The sequence below is a fragment of the Trypanosoma brucei genome, chromosome 2, assembly GCF_000210295.1.
Source record: "Trypanosoma brucei gambiense DAL972 chromosome 2, complete sequence".
NCBI classification, from domain to species: domain Eukaryota; phylum Euglenozoa; class Kinetoplastea; order Trypanosomatida; family Trypanosomatidae; genus Trypanosoma; species Trypanosoma brucei.
In genome coordinates this window covers 804,530-826,767 of record NC_026735.1, presented here as the reverse complement: position 1 = coordinate 826,767, position 22,238 = coordinate 804,530, and the positions used below count along the sequence as shown (strand labels likewise).

The following is a 22,238-nucleotide window of genomic DNA, read 5'->3' as shown; positions in this document are numbered from 1 at the left end:
ATCATCGCAACTAGTACGTGCCTTCTCTTACCTGGCAAAAATAAATAAATATATAAATATATGTATATACATACGTATGGGCGTATACACACATGTAAACGGAATGCCATCCCCCCCCCCCACAAATCACCTCCATATATGCTGAAGAAGTTGAGAGGAAAGGAGGAGGGGAAATAAAGAGACAAATAAAGAGAGGGAGGAGTCAAAAAAAAAAAAATGCACTCCACTTCTATGGGTGCATAGTTTCTCCTCCCTAGATCCATTCTATGTACGTCGAAAAAAAACGAAAACAAGGACGAAAGAAAAGCGGGAAAAAGAAAATTCTTTCTCAGCTCTCCCACATAATGAGAAGAAAAAAAAACACAGAATCCCGCACGTCCAAACTTCCGACCAACTACAAAAACAAGAACAAAAAAAGAAATGTATGCATCACTCACCCTCTGTTAAATACTCGGTTCCTTGCCGACTGCTCAAACATGATCTGCACGGTCACCGCCACCTCCAAACTGTTGCTCTGCGCCGTATTCATATATGGCATTGTCTTCAGTGTGTTCTTCACCAGGGCATGAAGCGGTTTCACCATCCCCCTCAGCACATGCAGGGGTAAACTGTGGTGTATACTGATTCTCTAATATTTGATCTGCCTCTTGAATGAATTCGTTACCCTCACAACCGTTTAATTGTTGTGGATCCACGTACATAAACTCTTGGAACTGTCCAGGAAGGCACGCCGTTCCCATTTGTTGTCCATGCACCTCGTCATCAATAATTGCGTTCCGCTCTATCTGCTTGCCACTCCGTCGTCCAATACCGAAAATGTAACGAAACGAAAAAAGCAACAGGATAAGCGGCACGGCGATGAGAAGCAACCACAAGTCATTCCCGCTCGCGCATTTCTTTTCGTCTATAAGAGGGTAATCGTACATTTTTAACTCGTTTGATGCAAAAAGTTGCGCGGCTCGTTCATCCTGCAATAATTCGATCCGCTCGGCACTGAAATTTCCTTCTCTTACTTCAGCTACAAGGTCAATCGCGATCTCCATGCTATTCTTCACTCCCTCAATGATAATCTCTACATTTCCACCCCACACCTCCTCTGTTTGTACGTGTTTTTCACAAGGTTTAGGCACACGGGCACACAGAAACTCCGTCACATTGCTCTTCAGCCCTTCAAATGACAGAACAGTCTTACAATTACGTGTGGAGTTGCACAGAGGAAGCATCTCATTAACCTTACCACTGCGACAGGGAGAAGAGTAAACTCCGCTCAATTTACTGAGTGTGGAATACTGCACTCCCAATTCCCTGTTGACAGCTTCCGTGACGCGGTCCATTAGGTCTTTGGAATCATCACCCACCCAATGGCGAAACGTATCACTCACCGTGACGAAATCTCGCACATTTGATGTCTCTGCATGTATGTTAAGTGTCAACTTACCAGGCGCCATAGGAGTGAGGAAAGCTACGCACCAGCCATTGGGAATGGAAATTTCTTCGGTGCTATTTATTAATCCACATACGGTAGACGTTACCACCTTCACGGAGGTATCTAATACAGCACTGTCTTGTGACCAGTCCCTGGCTTCGAGTGTCATGTTAGCTTCTTGTAACCCAACAACTGCTGCAGCCGGTTGATGAAAATGGCATAACAGCGCCTGTCCTGTCAACAGCAGTAAAAAAAATCTTTCCATGCGTGGCATATAGGGGGTTCGTGGTCCACATGAAAGCGACATTACCCTTTAAAATTCTCTTCAGAAGAAAAATGAAAGTCAAGAGGGTTACAACACCATCGGGAAGCACATGAACTAGGTGGTATATCACGGTAGAGCACACCCAAGCAGCAAGAGATAACCTCTAACATACAAACGCAACAGAATGGAAAAAAAAAGGATAATAAATTTACATGCAAAAAGAGGTGAGGACATGCACGTTTGTCCTCTCCGTAATATATATATATATATATATATTACACGTGAATGCGCACAACACAGTTACACGCACCAGCGTGTACACTATCAATCCTGCGTACGTGCGCGTGCGAATGCAGGAAAAGAAGTACCATTACACGCAGCGGTCGATGTCTCGTAAAAAGGAAGGAAGGAAGAAAGAAAAAAACAGGGAAAAGGAACAAAGAAAAGGCCTGTCCATCGAAATGAGAGTCTCCGATATGCGAATACATATGCAAAGGCATAAGCCAATGCTCATTTGAACGTTTTGCGGTCGTAAGGTAACGGTGGGAGATTCTCGACATCACGGCAACCTTTCTTACCCATAACATAAGAGGGGTACGCCGCTTGATTCGCTGTCATGTTGATGTCCTCCTGCGTTGACGTCTCACGCGCAACCGTTGATGTGTCCACCGTACGGTACGATGCTTCACCCGAGACCACCAACGGGTTGAGTGGTTCTACAATTGCTTTCTTGTCTCCTCGTGGACTTGGTGACGAGCCAATTATTCGACCAGAAGATGAAGCTTGTATTTTTGAACCCGGTGGGGTGCCTTTCGCTGCAAACCGCCGGGGATCGGATATTTCATACAGAGTGAAGTTACTGTGACCATCTTGATGCTCTCCTTTCCTCGTTGAACGTGAAGAAAGAACAGCCTCACGGAGAGACATCCCGATTCCGTGCCTGCTCCGATGCGCATCCACGACTGCGGAAAGAATCTTCCGGAATTCCTTACGTTCCGCCTCATACATTGCCATTCTTTCCTCGAGGTTTTCGATGCGTTCCAGTAGACGCCTTTCTATTAATTTCGCATTGGTGTCGTTACCCTTGTTTAACACGGGTGTAGCCTCCACTCTGGCATTCAGTAAAGCCTCGACCTCACTAATGTGAATATAACCGTTGTTACGCACCCTTAGTCGTTGCTCCGCCAATGATGCGGAATCCGGAGGGTTGGAGATACTTCCGTCATCCACAGAACCTACCGCTCCAGCATTTTTTCTCTTCCCTTTGCGGAAGCCTTCACAATCACATACACTCGCAATGTTGGAGTTGGCAATATCCATGGAGTGCTGATCAAGAGCTCCTGCCAAGCGCTCCGAGACATCGCGTAACAACAACCTACGGAACTCAAGGAAAATCGGTGCATTCCGTATTGTTTCGTGTAGCTCCTGCACCACCCTTGCCCCCTTGGTTTGCCCCCTAACATCTCGAAGTAATTCATCACCACCTTCACCACTCGCGTTTTCAGAATAAAAATTCTCATATTCGGGAACTGGATACAGCCAGTAGCTGACACGCTCCAGCTTGTCCATATGAGTTGTTTGGGATGCTTCAAGTGCGCGGCACATTGCTTCAACACGCCTACATGCATCCATCCTCTCCGTTTGAAGACGGTGCTCCTCCTCGTTCCTCTCCTTCTGGCGAATAAAGCGATCTTTGCAAATGCGGTTGATGCGACCGAATCTTTCTCTGATATCGTTGCTTTGTTCACTCTCGTCCGTTACGGAAGACCGAGACAGTTCTGTTTCGGTGGCGGACTCATTAAACCTCTTTCGTAAGAATTCTGGCAGAAAAGAATCAACCGCGTCACCGCCATCGAACACAAGTTCGTCTTCAAAAAGTTTGTCACTGAGAGTAAGAACTGCATGCTCACGCAAGAAAGTACGAATCAGCTTCACATGTATGTCGAGAGTCCTCACTACCCCCTGCATTTCCGCCACATTTCTCCACAGGCATCCCAAACGCTCAGCCAGTTGATCATTAAGGGTACGCAAGTATGACTCAAGTTCATTGCATTGCACAAGAACAGGGGGTAATTGGGGGAACTTACCCTTGTCGCGATTCATTGCAACCTTTAATAACAATAATAATGATAATGATAAAAGCTCTACTACACTAAGGTGCTAAATTTGCCTAAATGCCTCCCCACTCGGCTCACTCATGCACGACCGCACTCTCACCAAAGCAAACACCTCTTATTGTTTCTCTTTTCTAACTTCAAAGACCTATCTGCTTCGGTAGTTGCGAAGAGAAAACTTAAGGAAGAAGGGAGGCAAAGGGGATGGGGGGGGGGAACGCACAAGAAAAATTATAGTTATTAAAACAGGGTAACCCCCATGTGGGAAAGCTTCAAAAAATTTAAAAACAGAAACACAGACACAGACACTAACACAGGCAGACGCACACGTAAGTGTGCGTTTTCATGATACACAAATATGCCACCTTCCCCCAACCACATCTCACCCTCATAAGTGTCCACGCGTTCATCAGTTTAAACGCGTGTGAGAGGAGGAAGCACCACCGATATTATTTGGGCCTTCGCCACCTTATCACACAAACAGATATACGCTAACAGCTTAATGTGCATTCACCTCCAGAATGAATCACATCCCTCATTCCTGATCCGAGGAGTGATGGATGCATCTCAACTCCTTCTCTCGTTTGTACTCTAGCATTTCCTCCCGTACAACCTGAATGTGATCTTCGCTCCGTGGGAGAAGGATACGGCGAATCGAACGCAGTGTTTCAATACTTGTCGGACTGGCAGCGTAGGAGAGACGAGTAAAATCTTCCTGCAGCAGAGGCGTTATTACGACGTTACCGCCCCCACGAACCCACTGCCAGAAGGAACCGAACACACCTACCGAAGGGCCCGCATCAACTGCTTGATCCTGAAGGCGTCGCATTTCCTTCTGTGCTTCACGTCTCCGGAGAGAATCCAAATACAGTTTTTCTTGTGTCGTATCCATTGGGTGCGGCCGAAGAGCGTCATCATCCCTGACGTCTCGGTTTAATGCAGAGGTTTCCAACGGCACCACTGTTCCCTCAAGAGGTTGTTTGGGACAGCCATCACCCCCAATACATGCGGGTATAATATCATCCAACTGTGATGCAAGGGAGACTCCATCAGTAGCATTCCTCTCCTTTGCTTCTTCACTTCCACTACTGTCGACGACTGGTGTTTCCTTCGTTACGCGTTTCGCATCTTCATCAAGCAGCCGTCGCTTTTCCCGGCGGACGGCCTCCACCACGGGTCGAAAATCGGGTGGATTGGCTATCAGCTCCTCCCGTGCGCGCTTCATATCCCGTTCAAGATCGTACGCTAGGGAGTTAAGTGTCTCCTCCGTCGCCTCGACAAAATCATCATAGTGGATGGAAAACAACTGGAGTTCGTAGTATTGTTGTATGCATTCCAAAAGCACCCAAGCCGTAAGTATCTTAAGTACGATAGTGCTGTAAAGGTAAAAGTTGTCCGTACGCTCCCACCTACTGTATTCGCTAATTACTTGTTTTAACCTCGTTACGTTCCTCTCAAACTCCTCCCGCGTCGTACCAAATATCATCGCATCCTTCTCAAAATCTAAGTCGACTAACAAAAAATGCTCCCGATGACTCATCGTCGTGCCCTCAAAACTCTTCATGTAAGCAAGCCGCTTCTTAATCAGCTGTTCTCGCGTGAGCGACTCGTCAATGGGCATGCCATTCTCATCATACTTCGGCACTATGCTACTTTCCCCACCGAAAGGTTGTAGTTTACGGGGTCGGAGGAAACCAAGTCGTTTATCTTCACGAGCACCAAAACCAGCGCCAAGACCAACACCCACCGTGCCATACGGCGTAACTTGTGATGTGTAATCACGTGTTGACCGCTGATACACGTCGAATTCTGTCCGTTCCTTTTCCATAGGAGGTAAATTCATTACAGCGACACCTCCACTAATGCGCTCTGGTTTCGGTAGGGTTTCTTCCATATACACTTTTGAGTTAGCCGAATCACGCCGCATGAAACCACGCTGTGATGCATCCTTCTCCAGTTCTTCAGCACAAGTTTCGTCAAGTGGAGAATCACACGACCACTTGCGATGCCGCTCGTTTCCCTGCTCCTTTTTCTCCGTTGATTGGAAACATCCTGCAGATGGATGAAAAAGGGGAAAATATCTCGTTATAAGTGTAAAGCGCCGCATGATAGGTTCAAAACTATTTATGTATGATCACAAAGAGTCACACCTTCTCTTTCTTTTCTTGTTTGTTTCTTTTTAGGACTCGTGATCACCCATACAAATGTGTGAGTAAGCAATGACAATCGTAAAACTAAGTGACCTTCCAATCACCTCTGTGAGTATGACCTAGCAATTCTTTTTTTTTTGTTTTTGATGTTCTTGTTTTTGTTGTTGTTGTTGTTGTTGTTGTTGTTGTTCTTGTTATTGTTCTTGTTGTTCTTGTTCTTGTTCAACGCTGACTGAGGTGTACCGAGTTGTTCCTTTTATTTGGTGCCCTCACTTTCCCCTGTTTCCCTCTACAGCACAATATTGCTTGAAGTGGAAAGAGGGGGAAATGAGTATAAAAAAAACTCACAGGGGCCCCCGGTAACACTTCAAAATGTGAAAAAGAGGGTTGATGTGGAGACATGTGCAAGAAAATGAAAAAATAATAATATGGAGAGGTTATTGGGTTGCAAAAAAGAAAAAGACCACGACAGGTTGGACCAATGAGAAAAGGTGGAGGGGGCACAACATCCCCAACTCCCCACCCCTCCCGAAAAAAAAAAAGGCAGCAACAGCCGTTACATTCATTAAACAAAAACAGAAAAAACAACAACAATAACAATTATGACTATAATTATAACAATAAAAAGAGTGTTGAAAAAAACAACAAGAGCGTTGGGCATACAGTTATGCAACCATGGCTGAAGCCGTGCTGGACTCATATTTCCACGTGGGTGGAAGTTGCTTCACGCGTCTGTAATACCGTGCAAGGCGGTGAATGCGGGACTCAACCAAAATAAGACGGAACTTCGTATCCTTATCTTTCGTGTTGCGCTCAAGGTGCTTACGCATTTGAGTTGCCCGCTTAATTAAGCAGTACAAATCCTCAGGGATCTCAGGCGCCATGCCCTTGTGCTTTAAAATGCGCAAAATTTTGCGGCCCGTCACATTTTTCACTTGCGCGATACCCATCGAGTCACGAAGTTGCATGCCAATACGACTTGGTGAAAGCCCCTTTTTTGCCAACTTGCAAACGGCATCGATAACATCGCGGCTGGAGGATTTCAACCACGTCGGTGGTGTCCGGCGGTACGGCAAGGCCGATGCAGCCTTGCCATGACCATTACCATGCATGCGCACCATCGCTTTGTCGGATTCGCTTGGGCCATTGAAAAGAATAAAACAAAAAAAGATTGACGACAAAAAAGAAAAAAAGAAAAAAAAGTTTCGATACCTGCAGACAAAGAGAGCTTGCAAAAAAAAAAAAAAAAACATACATATACACATACATATAGATATGTATATATGTGTAGTGTTTAACAATAAGACGACAACAGCGATTTAAAAAAAACATTATGAGGGAACAGTCATCGTTCTTGCGATGGAATATGAGATAAGTAAGTGGATAATAACGTTACAAACAGCAGATGATTAATTGCATCAACAGTCTGCAGCAAAAAGCATAGCCATATTGACCTCCGCTTCATATCCAGCGTCACACATTTGTTGGAGCAACCAACTCGCACCCTCAGGTACACTCATTGATAAAAATATATCAGCCCCTGACTCGTGCATTGTGAGACCAGATAAGGCTTTGTACCTTCTTGCAATGTACAGTGGCTTCCGTATTTCCGCGTCTAGCATTTGTGATTTCGCCGCTCGCTGGCCCCTAACTACTACCAACGACAAACCAGCAGCAATGCATTGCGCAATACTGCAACCCGCCAGTCGTCTGGCCGGAAGCGACTTCACGTGCAAACTTGGCAGTGCGTAAACACAGCAACAAGGCGCACTGGTAGCAAGCATATCAAGCCTATTGGCATCGCTTGCCCGAACCGATACGGCATAAAGTAGAAGTCGGTGCCATGCCGCAAGAAAATACAACGACGTAAAGTGATCTGCGAAGGGGGAAATAGAACTCCACACTCCAAACATTACTAACCAAGCTGAAGCAACAGGCACACCACGGGCAGCTGCAGGTGTTAAGTCACCTCCTGCAATAACACTGAGTTGCTGGGGGTGGCGCACGCAAGAAAGGGCTACCGGCAAGCAACAGCCAATGTAATCCATCCCTTTTCTTGGGGCAACCTCAACTTCCTTTTTAAAAAGAGTCAACACAGCAGATAACACAGCGCCATCATTGAAAAATGATGGGTTAACGAGTCCCACCACACTCATGGCGGTACATACGGTAGACAACGTCGTACAACTACGGTTTGCACCAGTGGAGGCATGAAACAGTGCAATAAGAGAAGAGCCCATGTCCGCCAACACGTCGTCATCGATGGCATCAAGCACAAACAAAACAGAAGATGAGGCGGCGAAACAACTTGAGAGAAGCCTCGTCGTTGCCTCATCGTGAGGAGCGTCACTAACGGTAAAATGAGTTATTAAGGGAAAGCACCGCACAAGCTGGAGCACCTTGCATTGCTGGCATGTGTTACTTTCCACTCCATCCTGCAATCGACTCTTTTCCTCAAGGCAAAGCTTCGAGGCGCGAAGCACATAATCGGAGGTACTTCGCAAAAGCACGGACCGGTGAGGAGTCGCGAGTTGGCAATGGTGAGCCACAACCGACAGCAGTTCGCCTGCGAGAGCGCATTCGCCTTCCTTGTGATCACACAAACAAGTGAGCAAGCCGGCAAAAAGGGACGATGCGTCCGGTATACCACAGTGTCTGCATGCGCTATCAACAGCCGCTGCGGCCAACGCGGGGTAGTGGGAAGCCGTTCGCGGGGCGAATGACAGAAACGTTTTGACAGCGTACGCCCCGCAGTAAACGGCAAGCAACCCACCACTTGCAAGTACAGAAAGTGAGCGCTCTAACCACAATTGCACGTCGCATGCCGCAACAAGTGTTGAGGTAACAGACTCACCACATCGCGATAAAAGCCGGTGCACAGCGTAGACAGATACGGAAAGCAGTGCAACCTGACTTGACCCGCCTCCGCGCGCTGCAATACCTGTTCCACCGGTCGCTAAACCAAACACGCTGTTGCAATGATGGAAAACACCATCGAGGAGCGCCAGAAATGAACATCCAAGTGCTCCCTGAGTCGTCCGTACGAGACACAGAGAAAGCAAGTCAATAAGCTCCACCGACACCATAGATTCTGTGCTCTCGTGCAAAAGCTGCGCAAGTGGCAACATTAGTTTATCCTCAACGTGCGGCATCCGGTCAATGAGTGATGTTTCCCCTTCCTCACACACACGACAACAGCACCGCAAGGCCGCAGCCCAGGCCCGCCAGTGAGCGGACCTTAACAACGACAACAAACCCTCCGCGGAAGAACAACAATTACAAAGCGCGTCCACGATAGTAGAAAGTTGCTGGGGATTTGCCTCTACCAACAACTCAAGCACGGCACCGGCAGTTGACGTCGTATCGCCCCCCGCGCAACCCAACGGCACAACGTAGTCCTCACGCAGCATTCCAAGCAACTCTGCTTCCTTATCATCGTCATCATCACATTCATCACCCCGTGCCGCTGCAGCAGCGCCCGCCATACAGTTGAGGAGTTTAGATGTTACCTCCCCTGCGTCGAACCGCAACGACACCTCAGGAAATGCTTGCAACACCCCAGACATACACTCAAGGGCGCTATCCACTCGAGCTGCCACTGCTGCGACCAAAGTACTTGCAGCAATAGTGTCATATGCTGTAGGTTCTGCAAGTACAAGCAGATCGACACTACACCGAAACAGTTGAGCCGCAAACTCGGCGTTGCTTATCAAATGGGATGAAATATCTAGCAGTAATCGGCACTCTTGTTGCACAGCTACATGGCTCCACCTGTCGCTCCCTGCGAGCGCCACAACCTGCTGAAGACTGCCATCAATGAGCTGCCGAAATGCAGGGCCAAAAATAAAAGAATCTGCCGGTCTCATCCCCTCGTGTGTATCACTCACCCGCGGCCGCCGCCGCATGAGTCGCAAGACTACAGAAAAGCTGAAGTGCCTCCGCACATCCCCAACCGGAAAAGAGGACGATCCCTCCACAAGACAACGCGACAGTGTAGACACCATATACCACCACAGCGCAGTATTGGATGCACACAACTCCGATAGCTGGAGTACAACAATATGACGAAATGACTTGAAAATGTGTTCGCTATCATTGTCTATCATCTCATATTGACTGCCGGACCAATCTGAAACGATGGACGCAAGGCAATCAGACAAAACCCCGTTCCAGTACGGTGTAGGACTCTCAAACGTAATGATTTGGCACAGGCAAAGACAAAGAGAAACGCGCACCCGACCCGTGTGTGTAGCATTACCACTGCTCATGACTGCCTCATCACTCAAAAAACCCAACAACATATCCAGCACACGCACCTTGTCGTTGAAACCATTACCCTCGCACCATCGGCCTTTGGTTACTAGCGGCTCAAGTGCAAGCGCAGCCGCAAGCTGCAGACTGTCGGAAGGGGCACCGCCACACACACCCCGATTCACGGCAACCTCAGTCAAAATATCGCCTATGTTCATAGAACCGTTGTGCAACTGCATGAACCGTTCGTCCGCTGTTTTCCGCGCGGACTCAGACACATCACCGCGGAGTCTACTGATGCTTAGCACCTCGGCCACTTCTTGCGTAGTGCACCAACACATATTCAACCAGACGCCAGCGTTGCGACTAACTAAACCTTGCCTAACTTCTGCTTTGTAGAGGAGTGTTGATAAGGACATAAACTCTTGATAGCACGGATTGCAACGAACTCACCTTCACCCCAGTAGGGGATACCAAAGCTATATGAAACTTCAACGGCAGATATTTCCCCCCGTAAAGCATCCCCACAAATGTACACGTGCCTCCAATGACGATGGTCAGTGACTTCGCCCGCCCCGTAGTGGTCGTTTATTCCTTTGGCATTTGCCTTCCACTAACATGTTGAGTACTTCTCTTGCGCACCAGCACACACATAAATACTTACGAATCGCTTTCTGCATTCTTCATGTTCCTCCGCGGATAATTACCTTCCGGAGCAACAGGGAAACCGAACACCAGCCTTACGACCAAATCATTGACCACACGGCAGGCTCGCAAGGATCTTATCGCCGTCCTTTACGAGTGGGGCGATCTTCTGAATTGTCTTCTTCATATCAAGAGGAGCGTCTTCTGTCACATCCGGCATCGAGCTGTTGCTGTTGGCGGTGCCATCGTAGTCCATACCCTTCAGGCGTGCCTTGTAGAACCGTGCCTTTGCATCCACACGATCCCACGTTCCCTCCACATCGTTTGGATCGAAACCGTCCTGCGCGTCATGATTGTCATCCTTCTGACCATCAAGTATACGCTTTCTCAGCCACATGTCATTGATGGGTTGACCCGCATCCTGCAGTGCCTTCATCTCTTGTAGCACACCGTGAACGTTTTGAAACTGTTGCTTGTAGGTGTTGTAGTCCCGACCAATATCTTCCATCGTCATGCTCTTTCCTTCCACACCCTTGCAGGCCTGCGTTCTCCCCTCCACATACTCACCACCGAGAGGCCCTGTCCCGGAGGCACCTTTTTCCGCTAGGGCGCTAAACAATGCATGGGAGGAGGCAGAGCCCTTATGCTCCTCTTCATTCTTCTTACGGTCCACAGCAATGGTTTCGACTACTTCATTTGACTCCTCAGCCTCCCTTTGCTTCATTGACTCCTCAACACGATCCTGCAGCAGCCGCGCATCCAGCAATTGTGGTGTAAACTTCCACAACTGCACACTCAGCCGCAGATCCGGCTCCACAACCCGTCGAACGCCAGAAGCATTAACAAATGTGTGCACCTCACGAGACTGCTCGCCGAAGCGCCAGCCCCAACGAATCTCGCCGGAGCAGCACATTAACGCACGTTGGGGGAGAAACACTTCACCATAGCGCCCCGTAGCCTCATCGTCGAACGTGAGGACCGTATCAGATAGCAACGATAAGTAAAGAAAAGAACAACCAACGGTGGGGTGCTCCATATGCATTTCATATCCTGTCATATTATGTTCCACAACCCTTGCCGTGTCTGGCATTACACCCACTGGAAACACACGTACCCGTGGCACCACTTCATTCATCCATGACACAAGAGTGGGGGACCATAATAAACCAGGGAGTCTCCGCGTCTCCTTCCGTTGGAAACTCTTCACCTCCGTAAAGTCCTTATGAGCACCATGCAGTTCCAAATATGTGTGCTTCACAATCTTCTGCTGCGGAGTGGAGCCCTCAGCAAAGGCGGTGTGTCCCTCACGTTGCAGCAGAAGGCCCAACTCCGCGCAGATGCGCTCCTCGCAGTCAACACTTACGGCGTTTCGGTAAACTTCCAATCGGTGCACAGCGGGTGGAAGGGAAACTAAAGATTCATCCCGTATGAGTTGTTTGCAGCAGAGCCGCGTGATCCGCCACATGTAAAACGTACCGACTGATACAAAAGCACCGTCGCGGCGCTCCCTTTTTACGTTCTTCTGCAACGATGTACTGGACACGGCACTAACAAAAGAGGGAATCAAGATAAATTTTTTTAAAAAAAAAGAGGGGAAATAGATGCAGATGACTGAAATAGGAACAAAAACAAAAGTACCAAACAACACGTTAATCATAACAATAATAATAATAATAAATTTAGTGAGTGGGTGAGTGACGGATTATCCCGAGTAACTGCACTCCACAGTAATGTCAGTTTCACTTCCACAAACTACAATCACTCGCTGAAATAAATCGTACGCTCCTCATATTGCTAACACACAACTCATGGCGTGTACCTCTCCCGATTCCCTTTTTTTTTTTACACTTCATTTACCGCGCTCTCATGTACGCGCATGTTTAGCCATTTCGTATCACGGGAAAGGAGTAGAGAGGGTCGGGAGACAAAATGGTTTCCTACAGTGAGTGGACGAAAACAAAAAAAAAAAGGAGACCCTGCTGTCGTGGCGCAGATTAATTGCGAGAGAAAACGTAAAATAGAAGAAGGACAAGGACAAAATAAAAAGTGAAAAAGCTAGCACGCACAAGAGAAAAAGAAAAAAAGTTATACACATCCTCAGTTGCATACAAATGCAGACACCTGTGTATGCATCATTATATTTCTTTTTTTTTTTGGGGGGGGGGGCTGCAGTTGTTACCCCGATTAAATTTACTTTCCTATTACGCCACTCCTCTGCGCCTTCCCTCGCGTCAGAATTTATGGCGTAACTACATCCGTATCCTACTTATACACATATGTACACACATTAATTTATATAAACATTTAACATGTGTGTAGGAACGAGCTGTTTGATTCTTTTCCCTTCCTTTCCTTTCCACCCCTCTCGCTTCACTTCATTTTTACCTGTACTTCCGTCGCAACGGTCATGTACAATTTTTGTTACCATCATCAAGATTATGATTTTGTTTCTTTAAACTCATACTATCTCACTTCAATTTAACACAACCTCCTCCTCCTCCTCCTCTACGTATGGGATGGTACATAAATTCCCTTTTTTTTTTATATATTTGTTTGCTTTATTCTCTCTCTCTCTTGTACATTTTTTTTTCTCTTTTTGTTGCTGTTGTTCATCCTCACCTCGATATGTTCATTCATAACACTCACTCACATGAAATCATTCCGCTCAATCTTTTTATACTTTTATCTACCCCATTTTTTGTTAACCCAATCAGTTGAAACAAACGAAATAAAAAGCAAATAAACAGAGAGAGAGAAAGAGAGAGAGAGACAGAGGGAACAAAAACAAAGGGGTAAAAAAAAAAAGAAAAGAAAAGAAAAGCAACAAGCAACCAGCTTGGTTTGGGAAAAGTTAAATCTCTTGAAATAAAAATATATGGTACCTTTCTTTTCTTTTTTTTTTATCTCATCAAAATACTAAAAAAAAAAAATTGCGGTGAGTCCTTCCCAACCACAAACAGACATACACGGACACAACTTGCCGCTGCCACCCGTATTATCTAATAGTTTTATCTCATTTGGTGATTCTGTGTTGTGTCGTGTTGTGTTGTTTTTTAAACAAATTAAAGAATTATTTTTTTTTCACTAAAAAAAAAAAGAAAAAGAAGAGAGCTGTCAGGCGAAAATGAAACGGCATTTAACCACCGAAACACAAAAAAGTCGCCGAAAACAGTAAAATCGTGGTGGGAAGAATTTGAAAAAAAACAAAAGGAAATATGGGAAATATGATCATAATTATGGGAACACCGTAACAAAAAGACAAAAGAAAAAAAGTAAAACAAAGTTGAGGTGGGTATAATATTGCATCACCTCCGCGGGTACGCATGCATTAACTTGTGTACTTTCACAGAAAAAAATATGTGCATGCGGGGTCTTATGGCGTAAACATATGAGAACATACATATGTACCCAAATACACGCTGCAACTCAATAAAGAAACCGAGAGCAAAATCACAAGAACAAGGGGAATGGAACCGCAAAACAGGGGCTAGGGAAAACGCAGAAACGTAATGGAATGAGGCAGAGTGAATAAACACCTGACAAGATAATTCAGAAAAAACATAAAACAAAAAACAAAACGAAAACCTCACAGCAAAGTGGAAACAAAGTAGGAAACTACAGCCAGCGCAAATTAAAGAAGCATCAATGTCTCACCCCGAGTACATGCATATACAAACAGAAATATACACCAAATAAACGTAAAACAACGAGGGGGAGACAAGAGAAATGAGGGTACATATGCTTGTTTGTATCAGAATATAGGAGAAAAAGAAAGAAAAAGACACACAACCAGATGAATATTTGCACTTCTATATGTCACCTAACCGGGTCGGCAAAAACAACCGACACAACAGAAATCAGTTTAGTAAAACAGAAAAAAGAGAAGAACAAAAAGAGACAACTTTAACACAACAATAACAACACAATCATCACGAGGAATTTTAATACTTCCTCCCGTCACGCAGCTCTCTAAGCGCTTGCACAGGCTTAGAGATGGCACGACTTGCAACATCAATATCGTGCAAGAGGCGTTTGAATATATCGAACGCTTCACCCTCAGCCTCAATGTCCAGATAAGAGGTGTTAGGGGAAGCCGAAGACATGCTCACATCGCGTATATCCCAAACGTAACTGTCACCTACTCTCCGTTTTGAAGCGGCGTCGCACCCAAGCGGAGTGTTTGCGCCCTGAGATATAATGGGGGTAACGAAGTGACGCCATCATCTTCCCACTTTGCAAGGCCTTTGTCACCCGTAGCCAGCGGAAGCAATGGCGAACCACTGGCACTTTTGCGAATCCGCAACAGAGGCAGATTTGGATCTGAATTCTTTGTTGCTATGCTACGTGGTTCCTCCGTACCACTGCCGGCAATACTCTTCCCTTGATTACTCTTTGACCACCTCCTTAAAGTGGTCAGTTCCTCTCCCTTATGGTCCCCATTGCTTGTGTCAAAAGGACCAAGTTGCGAGAAATTTTTATCCGACGAGCTACTAGCTTTCACCATTGGTGGCATTCCGCGGGCATCTGATAGGGACGGCAACTCCGCCGCAACGGTGTCCGGTTCCTGAACTCCTATAAGATATTTGGTACTATCCTGCGCCCATCGCTTCAGCGTCTCCGCGCTGTCCTCACATTTTGCCTTCTGCGACCCGAGGCCCCAACGACAGAGGCTACCCATTCTTGAGAGAAACCGAGACGGATTTTCATGCTGAGGTGTTGTAGAGAGATCCAGAAAACGCTCCTTTGGATCTGCACTACCCCCAAATTGTGACTCCCAGGCCACAGACACTTTTTCACCCTCAATTAAAGAAACCGGAGCTTCAAGAGGTGGGTCAGCAACTTTCGGCACGACATCTGGCAAAGCACTGTTGGTGCTCGCCCTGCGTTGTTCACCTCTAATCATCGAAGGCACTTGATCACCAACAGAAGAAGCCACAGAAGTGACGCTTATGTCCGGCGATCCATCAAAATTAACCGCGCCAACGCCCCTTACAAGACACAGTGCGCTGCCAACTGCACCCTGCATCACACCACGGGGAGGAACGCACCAATCGTTACCCTCATCCAAAAGACCCGAGTCGTAGTACCTGCCTTCAGCAACAGAATTGAAAGAGCATCGCACCGGTTGGCGATTTTCAGACTGGCGACTCGCCAGCGCTTGAACTGCAACTAACGGAAAACTTTCACCTCCCCTGGAAGACGAACAATTCTTTAACACTTCTAACAAGCCACCGGAAACGCTTTTATCAACATCGGACGACATTCTCACACCACCGCCAGGAACTTCATCAACAGGTACCGGTAAATTCGAACCAGCACCACTCGGTATGTCTCGAAATTCCTCTAAGACAACAACACCACCCGCTTCAGCACCACCGACGATTTGACAACAACCACCGTCACCGAAAGAAGCGGAATAATCACCACTTTTGCCCGACGAACAAACAAACTTCCTACCGTCCAACGATGCAGAAGAATTACCACTAGATAAATTCTTAACACCAATATTAACCTCACGGCTATTTGAACTAACAACAAGTGACTCCGCTTCACCCCTTTTACACATACCAGCCTCACGGACATCAGCAGGTTTCATAGATATGCGACTCATAGACTGATCAAGACATTTGCCACATCTGGGACTGGCTGCACGAGATGTCACTACATGGCTCTTAGACATACCAGCCTCACGGACATCAGCAGGAATCATGGATATGCGACTCATAGACTGATCAAGACATTTGCCACATTTCGGACTGGCTGCTAAAGATGGTTCAACCTGACTCTTAGACATACCAGCCTCACGGACATCAGCAGGCATCATAGATATGCGACTCATAGACTGATCAAGACATTTGCCACATTTCAGACTGGCTGCTAAAGATGGTTCAACCTCACTCTTAGACATACCAGCCTCACGGACATCAGCAGGCATCATAGATATGCGACTCATAGACTGATCAAGACATTTGCCACATTTCAGACTGGCTGCTAAAGATGGTTCAACCTCACTCTTAGACATACCAGCCTCACGGACATCAGCAGGCATCATAGATATGCGACTCATAGACTGATCAAGACATTTGCCACATTTCAGACTGGCTGCTAAAGATGGTTCAACCTCACTCTTAGACATACCAGCCTCACGGACATCAGCAGGCATCATAGATATGCGACTCATAGACTGATCAAGACATTTGCCACATTTCAGACTGGCTGCTAAAGATGGTTCAACCTCACTCTTAGACATACCAGCCTCACGGACATCAGCAGGAACCATGGATATGCGACTCATAGACTGATCAAGACATTTCCCACATTTCAGACTGGCTGCTAAAGATGGTTCAACCTCACTCTTAGACATACCAGCCTCACGGACATCAGCAGGCATCATAGATATGCGACTCATAGACTGATCAAGACATTTGCCACATTTCAGACTGGCTGCTAAAGATGGTTCAACCTCACTCTTAGACATACCAGCCTCACGGACATCAGCAGGCATCATAGATATGCGACTCATAGACTGATCAAGACATTTGCCACATCTGGGACTGGCTGCTAAAGATGGTTCAACCTCACTCTTAGACATACCAGCCTCACGGACATCAGCAGGCATCATAGATATGCGACTCATAGACTGATCAAGACATTTGCCACATTTCAGACTGGCTGCTAAAGATGGTTCAACCTCACTCTTAGACATACCAGCCTCACGGACATCAGCAGGCATCATAGATATGCGACTCATAGACTGATCAAGACATTTGCCACATCTGGGACTGGCTGCTAAAGATGGTTCAACCTCACTCTTAGACATACCAGCCTCACGGACATCAGCAGGCATCATAGATATGCGACTCATAGACTGATCAAGACATTTGCCACATTTCAGACTGGCTGCTAAAGATGGTTCAACCTCACTCTTAGACATACCAGCCTCACGGACATCAGCAGGCATCATAGATATGCGACTCATAGACTGATCAAGACATTTGCCACATTTCAGACTGGCTGCTAAAGATGGTTCAACCTCACTCTTAGACATACCAGCCTCACGGACATCAGCAAGTATAGTAGAAGCACAGCTCATACAGCGCTCAAGCAATTGTGGGCAATAAACGGGAATAGTTGCGGGTAATGTTCCAATCTGGCTCTGAGACATACCAGCCTCACGGACATCAGCAAGTATAGTAGAAGCACAGCTCATACAGCGCTCAAGCAATTGTGGGCAATAAACGGGAACAGTTGCGGGTAATGTTCCAATTTGGCTCTGAGACATACCAGCCTCACGAATATCATCAGGCAATGTCGATGAGCGACTCATAGACTGATCAAGACATTTGGCACATCTGGGACTGGCTGCACGCGATGTCACTACATGGCTCTTAGACATACCAGCCTCACGGACATCATCAGGCAATGTCGATGAGCGACTCATAGACTGATCAAGACATTTGGCACATCTGGGACTGGCTGCACGCGATGTCACAACATGGCTCTTAGACATACCAGCCTCACGGACATCAGCAGGCAATGTCGATGAGCGACTCATAGACTGATCAAGACATTTGGCACATCTGGGACTGGCTGCACGCGATGTCACTACATGGCTCTTAGACATACCAGCCTCACGGACATCAGCAGGAACCATGGATATGTGACTCATAGACTGATCAAGACATTTGGCACATCTGGGACTGGCTGCACGCGATGTCACAACATGGCTCTTAGACATACCAGCCTCACGGACATCAGCAGGAACCATGGATATGCGACTCATAGACCGTTCGGTGAAACGACTATAATGAATTTCTTGCGATTCGGTGGCCATTCCGGTCGCATCTTCTTCAGTTGCATCTCTACTTTCTTCCCTTTTTGACGGACAATATTCTTCAGGTTTATGGTTTGTACTAGTTGCAGAAGACATCATTTGCATGCTGCCTCGGCGTCCGTCCATATCTTCCGGCGGTGGACTTATGGGCCTGTCACAAATGTTCGTGGTGTACATCGTCGAGCAACTTGTTATCATCTGCTCTCGTTTTGCTGTTTGATATAGTCTTCTCATCGCGGGAAATTTGTCTCGCGATAACCTCTCGTATAGCTCTTCAGTTTTCATGGTCTCAGGATACAGTAATGTACAGTGCGCTAATATTCCAGTTCTTGTGGGTGTAAACTCAATGGGTGTCGAAAAAGGAAAACCTAACACATCGCCAATATCAGAAGCAAAGGCATCCCGCAGTTCAGACGATTTTCTAAGATATATGTACTCCCACACTTCCCCATCAAGCAGCATGGTGTGAGGCATTGCTTTCATTTCCCCGTCGGTTGAAGCTCCAACACAAATATTTTCGGCTCCACTGTACTTTACCACCACATTTACTGCTGATGGGGAGACTGGATCCGATACACTCGTGGAAATTGAGTGTGCAGTCGACATATTATTTTCAGGATCCTCAGAAACTTTACGAGGAACTTTCCAGAAAGTTGCCCCATCATCACACAAAGATCGCAACGGCGAAGGACCATCACAATGTTTGTGCCACGACACGGGGTACCGTTTCCTTTGGCAACCAGAGCGGTCCTTGCCAACTTCATTTACACCACCAACTAACAAAACAGAAACAAAATCAGACCCAACACTCATAGACTGATCAAGACATTTGGCACATCTGGGACTGGCTGCACGCGATGTCACTACATGGCTCTTAGACATACCAGCCTCACGGATATCATCAGGCAATGTCGATGAGCGACTCATAGACTGATCAAGACATTTGGCACATCTGGGACTGGCTGCACGCGATGTCACAACGTGGCTCTTAGACATACCAGCCTCACGGACATCAGCAGGAACCATGGATATGTGACTCATAGACTGATCAAGACATTTGGCACATCTGGGACTGGCTGCACGCGATGTCACTACATGGCTCTTAGACATACCAGCCTCACGGATATCATCAGGCAATGTCGATGAGCGACTCATAGACTGATCAAGACATTTGGCACATCTGGGACTGGCTGCACGCGATGTCACAACATGGCTCTTAGACATACCAGCCTCACGGACATCAGCAGGAACCATGGATATGCGACTCATAGACTGATCAAGACATTTGGCACATCTGGGACTGGCTGCACGCGATGTCACAACATGGCTCTTAGACATACCATCCTCACGGATATCATCAGGCAATGTGGATGAGCGACTCATAGACTGATCAAGACATTTGGCACATCTGGGACTGGCTGCACGCGATGTCACTACATGGCTCTTAGACATACCAGCCTCACGGACATCAGCAGGAACCATGGATATGTGACTCATAGACTGATCAAGACATTTGGCACATCTGGGACTGGCTGCACGCGATGTCACTACATGGCTCTTAGACATACCAGCCTCACGGACATCAGCAGGAACCATGGATATGTGACTCATAGACTGATCAAGACATTTGGCACATCTGGGACTGGCTGCACGCGATGTCACAACATGGCTCTTAGACATACCAGCCTCACGGACATCAGCAGGAACCATGGATATACGACTCATAGACTGATCAAGACATTTGGCACATCTGGGACTGGCTGCACGCGATGTCACAACATGGCTCTTAGACATACCAGCCTCACGGACATCAGCAGGAACCATGGATATGCGACTCATAGACTGATCAAGACATTTGGCACATCTGGGACTGGCTGCACGCGATGTCACAACATGGCTCTTAGACATACCAGCCTCACGGACATCAGCAGGAACCATGGATATGCGACTCATAGACTGATCAAGACATTTGGCACATCTGGGACTGGCTGCACGCGATGTCACAACATGGCTCTTAGACATACCAGCCTCACGGACATCATCAGGCAATGTGGATGTGCGACTCATAGACTGATCAAGACATTTGGCACATCTGGGACTGGCTGCACGCGATGTCACAACATGGCTCTTAGACATACCAGCCTCACGGACATCAGCAGGAAACGTGGATATGCGACTCATAGACTGATCAAGACATTTGGCACATCTGGGACTGGCTGCACGCGATGTCACAACATGGCTCTTAGACATACCAGCCTCACGGACATCAGCAGGAACCATGGATATGCGACTCATAGACTGATCAAGACATTTGGCACATCTGGGACTGGCTGCACGCGATGTCACAACATGGCTCTTAGACATACCAGCCTCACGGACATCAGCAGGCAACGTGGATATGCGACTCATAGACTGATCAAGACATTTGGCACATCTGGGACTGGCTGCACGCGATGTCACTACATGGCTCTTAGACATACCAGCCTCACGGATATCATCAGGCAATGTGGATGTGCGACTCATAGACTGATCAAGACATTTGGCACATCTGGGACTGGCTGCACGCGATGTCACAACATGGCTCTTAGACATACCAGCCTCACGGACATCAGCAGGAACCATGGATATGCGACTCATAGACTGATCAAGACATTTGGCACATCTGGGACTGGCTGCACGCGATGTCACAACATGGCTCTTAGACATACCAGCCTCACGGACATCAGCAGGAACCATGGATATGTGACTCATAGACTGATCAAGACATTTGGCACATCTGGGACTGGCTGCACGCGATGTCACTACATGGCTCTTAGACATACCAGCCTCACGGACATCAGCAGGAACCATGGATATGTGACTCATAGACTGATCAAGACATTTGGCACATTTGGGACTGGCTGCACGCGATGTCACAACGTGGCTCTTAGACATACCAGCCTCACGGACATCAGCAGGAACCATGGATATGTGACTCATAGACTGATCAAGACATTTGGCACATCTGGGACTGGCTGCACGCGATGTCACTACATGGCTCTTAGACATACCAGCCTCACGGACATCAGCAGGAACCATGGATATGTGACTCATAGACTGATCAAGACATTTGGCACATCTGGGACTGGCTGCACGCGATGTCACAACATGGCTCTTAGACATACCAGCCTCACGGACATCATCAGGCAATGTGGATGTGCGACTCATAGACTGATCAAGACATTTGGCACATCTGGGACTGGCTGCACGCGATGTCACTACATGGCTCTTAGACATACCAGCCTCACGGACATCAGCAGGAACCATGGATATGTGACTCATAGACTGATCAAGACATTTGGCACATCTGGGACTGGCTGCACGCGATGTCACAACATGGCTCTTAGACATACCAGCCTCACGGACATCATCAGGCAATGTCGATGAGCGACTCATAGACTGATCAAGACATTTGCCACATTTCAGACTGGCTGCTAAAGATGGTTCAACCTCACTCTTAGACATACCAGCCTCACGGACATCAGCAGGAACCATGGATATGCGACTCATAGAC

The 22,238-nt window shown here is 47.1% G+C and overlaps 7 protein-coding genes across 7 annotated transcripts; all 7 read right to left on the bottom strand.

Moving 5' to 3' along the window:
• Positions 1-470: 470 nt before the first annotated feature.
• Positions 471-1,733, bottom strand: TbgDal_II4190 (hypothetical protein, conserved; the record flags this gene model as incomplete). The annotated part of the gene is made up of 1 exon (XM_011773645.1): positions 471-1,733. The coding sequence occupies one exon, from the start codon at positions 1,731-1,733 to the stop codon at positions 471-473; it is 1,263 nt and encodes a 420-aa protein (XP_011771947.1).
• Positions 1,734-2,201: 468 nt separating this feature from the next.
• On the bottom strand, positions 2,202-3,794 carry TbgDal_II4180 (hypothetical protein, conserved; the record flags this gene model as incomplete). The annotated part of the gene is made up of 1 exon (XM_011773644.1): positions 2,202-3,794. One exon carries the CDS (start codon positions 3,792-3,794, stop codon positions 2,202-2,204), a length of 1,593 nt encoding a protein of 530 aa, XP_011771946.1.
• A 546-nt stretch (positions 3,795-4,340) lies between these two features.
• On the bottom strand, positions 4,341-5,912 carry TbgDal_II4170 (hypothetical protein, conserved; the record flags this gene model as incomplete). The annotated part of the gene is made up of 1 exon (XM_011773643.1): positions 4,341-5,912. One exon carries the CDS (start codon positions 5,910-5,912, stop codon positions 4,341-4,343), a length of 1,572 nt encoding a protein of 523 aa, XP_011771945.1.
• A 708-nt stretch (positions 5,913-6,620) lies between these two features.
• On the bottom strand, positions 6,621-7,220 carry TbgDal_II4160 (40S ribosomal protein S13, putative; the record flags this gene model as incomplete). Its single annotated transcript, XM_011773642.1, has 1 exon — positions 6,621-7,220. One exon carries the CDS (start codon positions 7,218-7,220, stop codon positions 6,621-6,623), a length of 600 nt encoding a protein of 199 aa, XP_011771944.1.
• Positions 7,221-7,373: 153 nt separating this feature from the next.
• TbgDal_II4150 (hypothetical protein, conserved) lies at positions 7,374-10,625 on the bottom strand (the record flags this gene model as incomplete). The annotated part of the gene is made up of 1 exon (XM_011773641.1): positions 7,374-10,625. One exon carries the CDS (start codon positions 10,623-10,625, stop codon positions 7,374-7,376), a length of 3,252 nt encoding a protein of 1,083 aa, XP_011771943.1.
• Positions 10,626-10,957: 332 nt separating this feature from the next.
• Positions 10,958-12,508, bottom strand: TbgDal_II4140 (hypothetical protein, conserved; the record flags this gene model as incomplete). Its single annotated transcript, XM_011773640.1, has 1 exon — positions 10,958-12,508. One exon carries the CDS (start codon positions 12,506-12,508, stop codon positions 10,958-10,960), a length of 1,551 nt encoding a protein of 516 aa, XP_011771942.1.
• A 2,481-nt stretch (positions 12,509-14,989) lies between these two features.
• TbgDal_II4130 (hypothetical protein, conserved, (fragment)) lies at positions 14,990-22,237 on the bottom strand (the record flags this gene model as incomplete). Its single annotated transcript, XM_011773639.1, has 1 exon — positions 14,990-22,237. A coding segment is annotated over one exon (7,248 nt), but the record flags the coding sequence as incomplete, so codon positions are not given.
• Position 22,238: the final 1 nt, after the last annotated feature.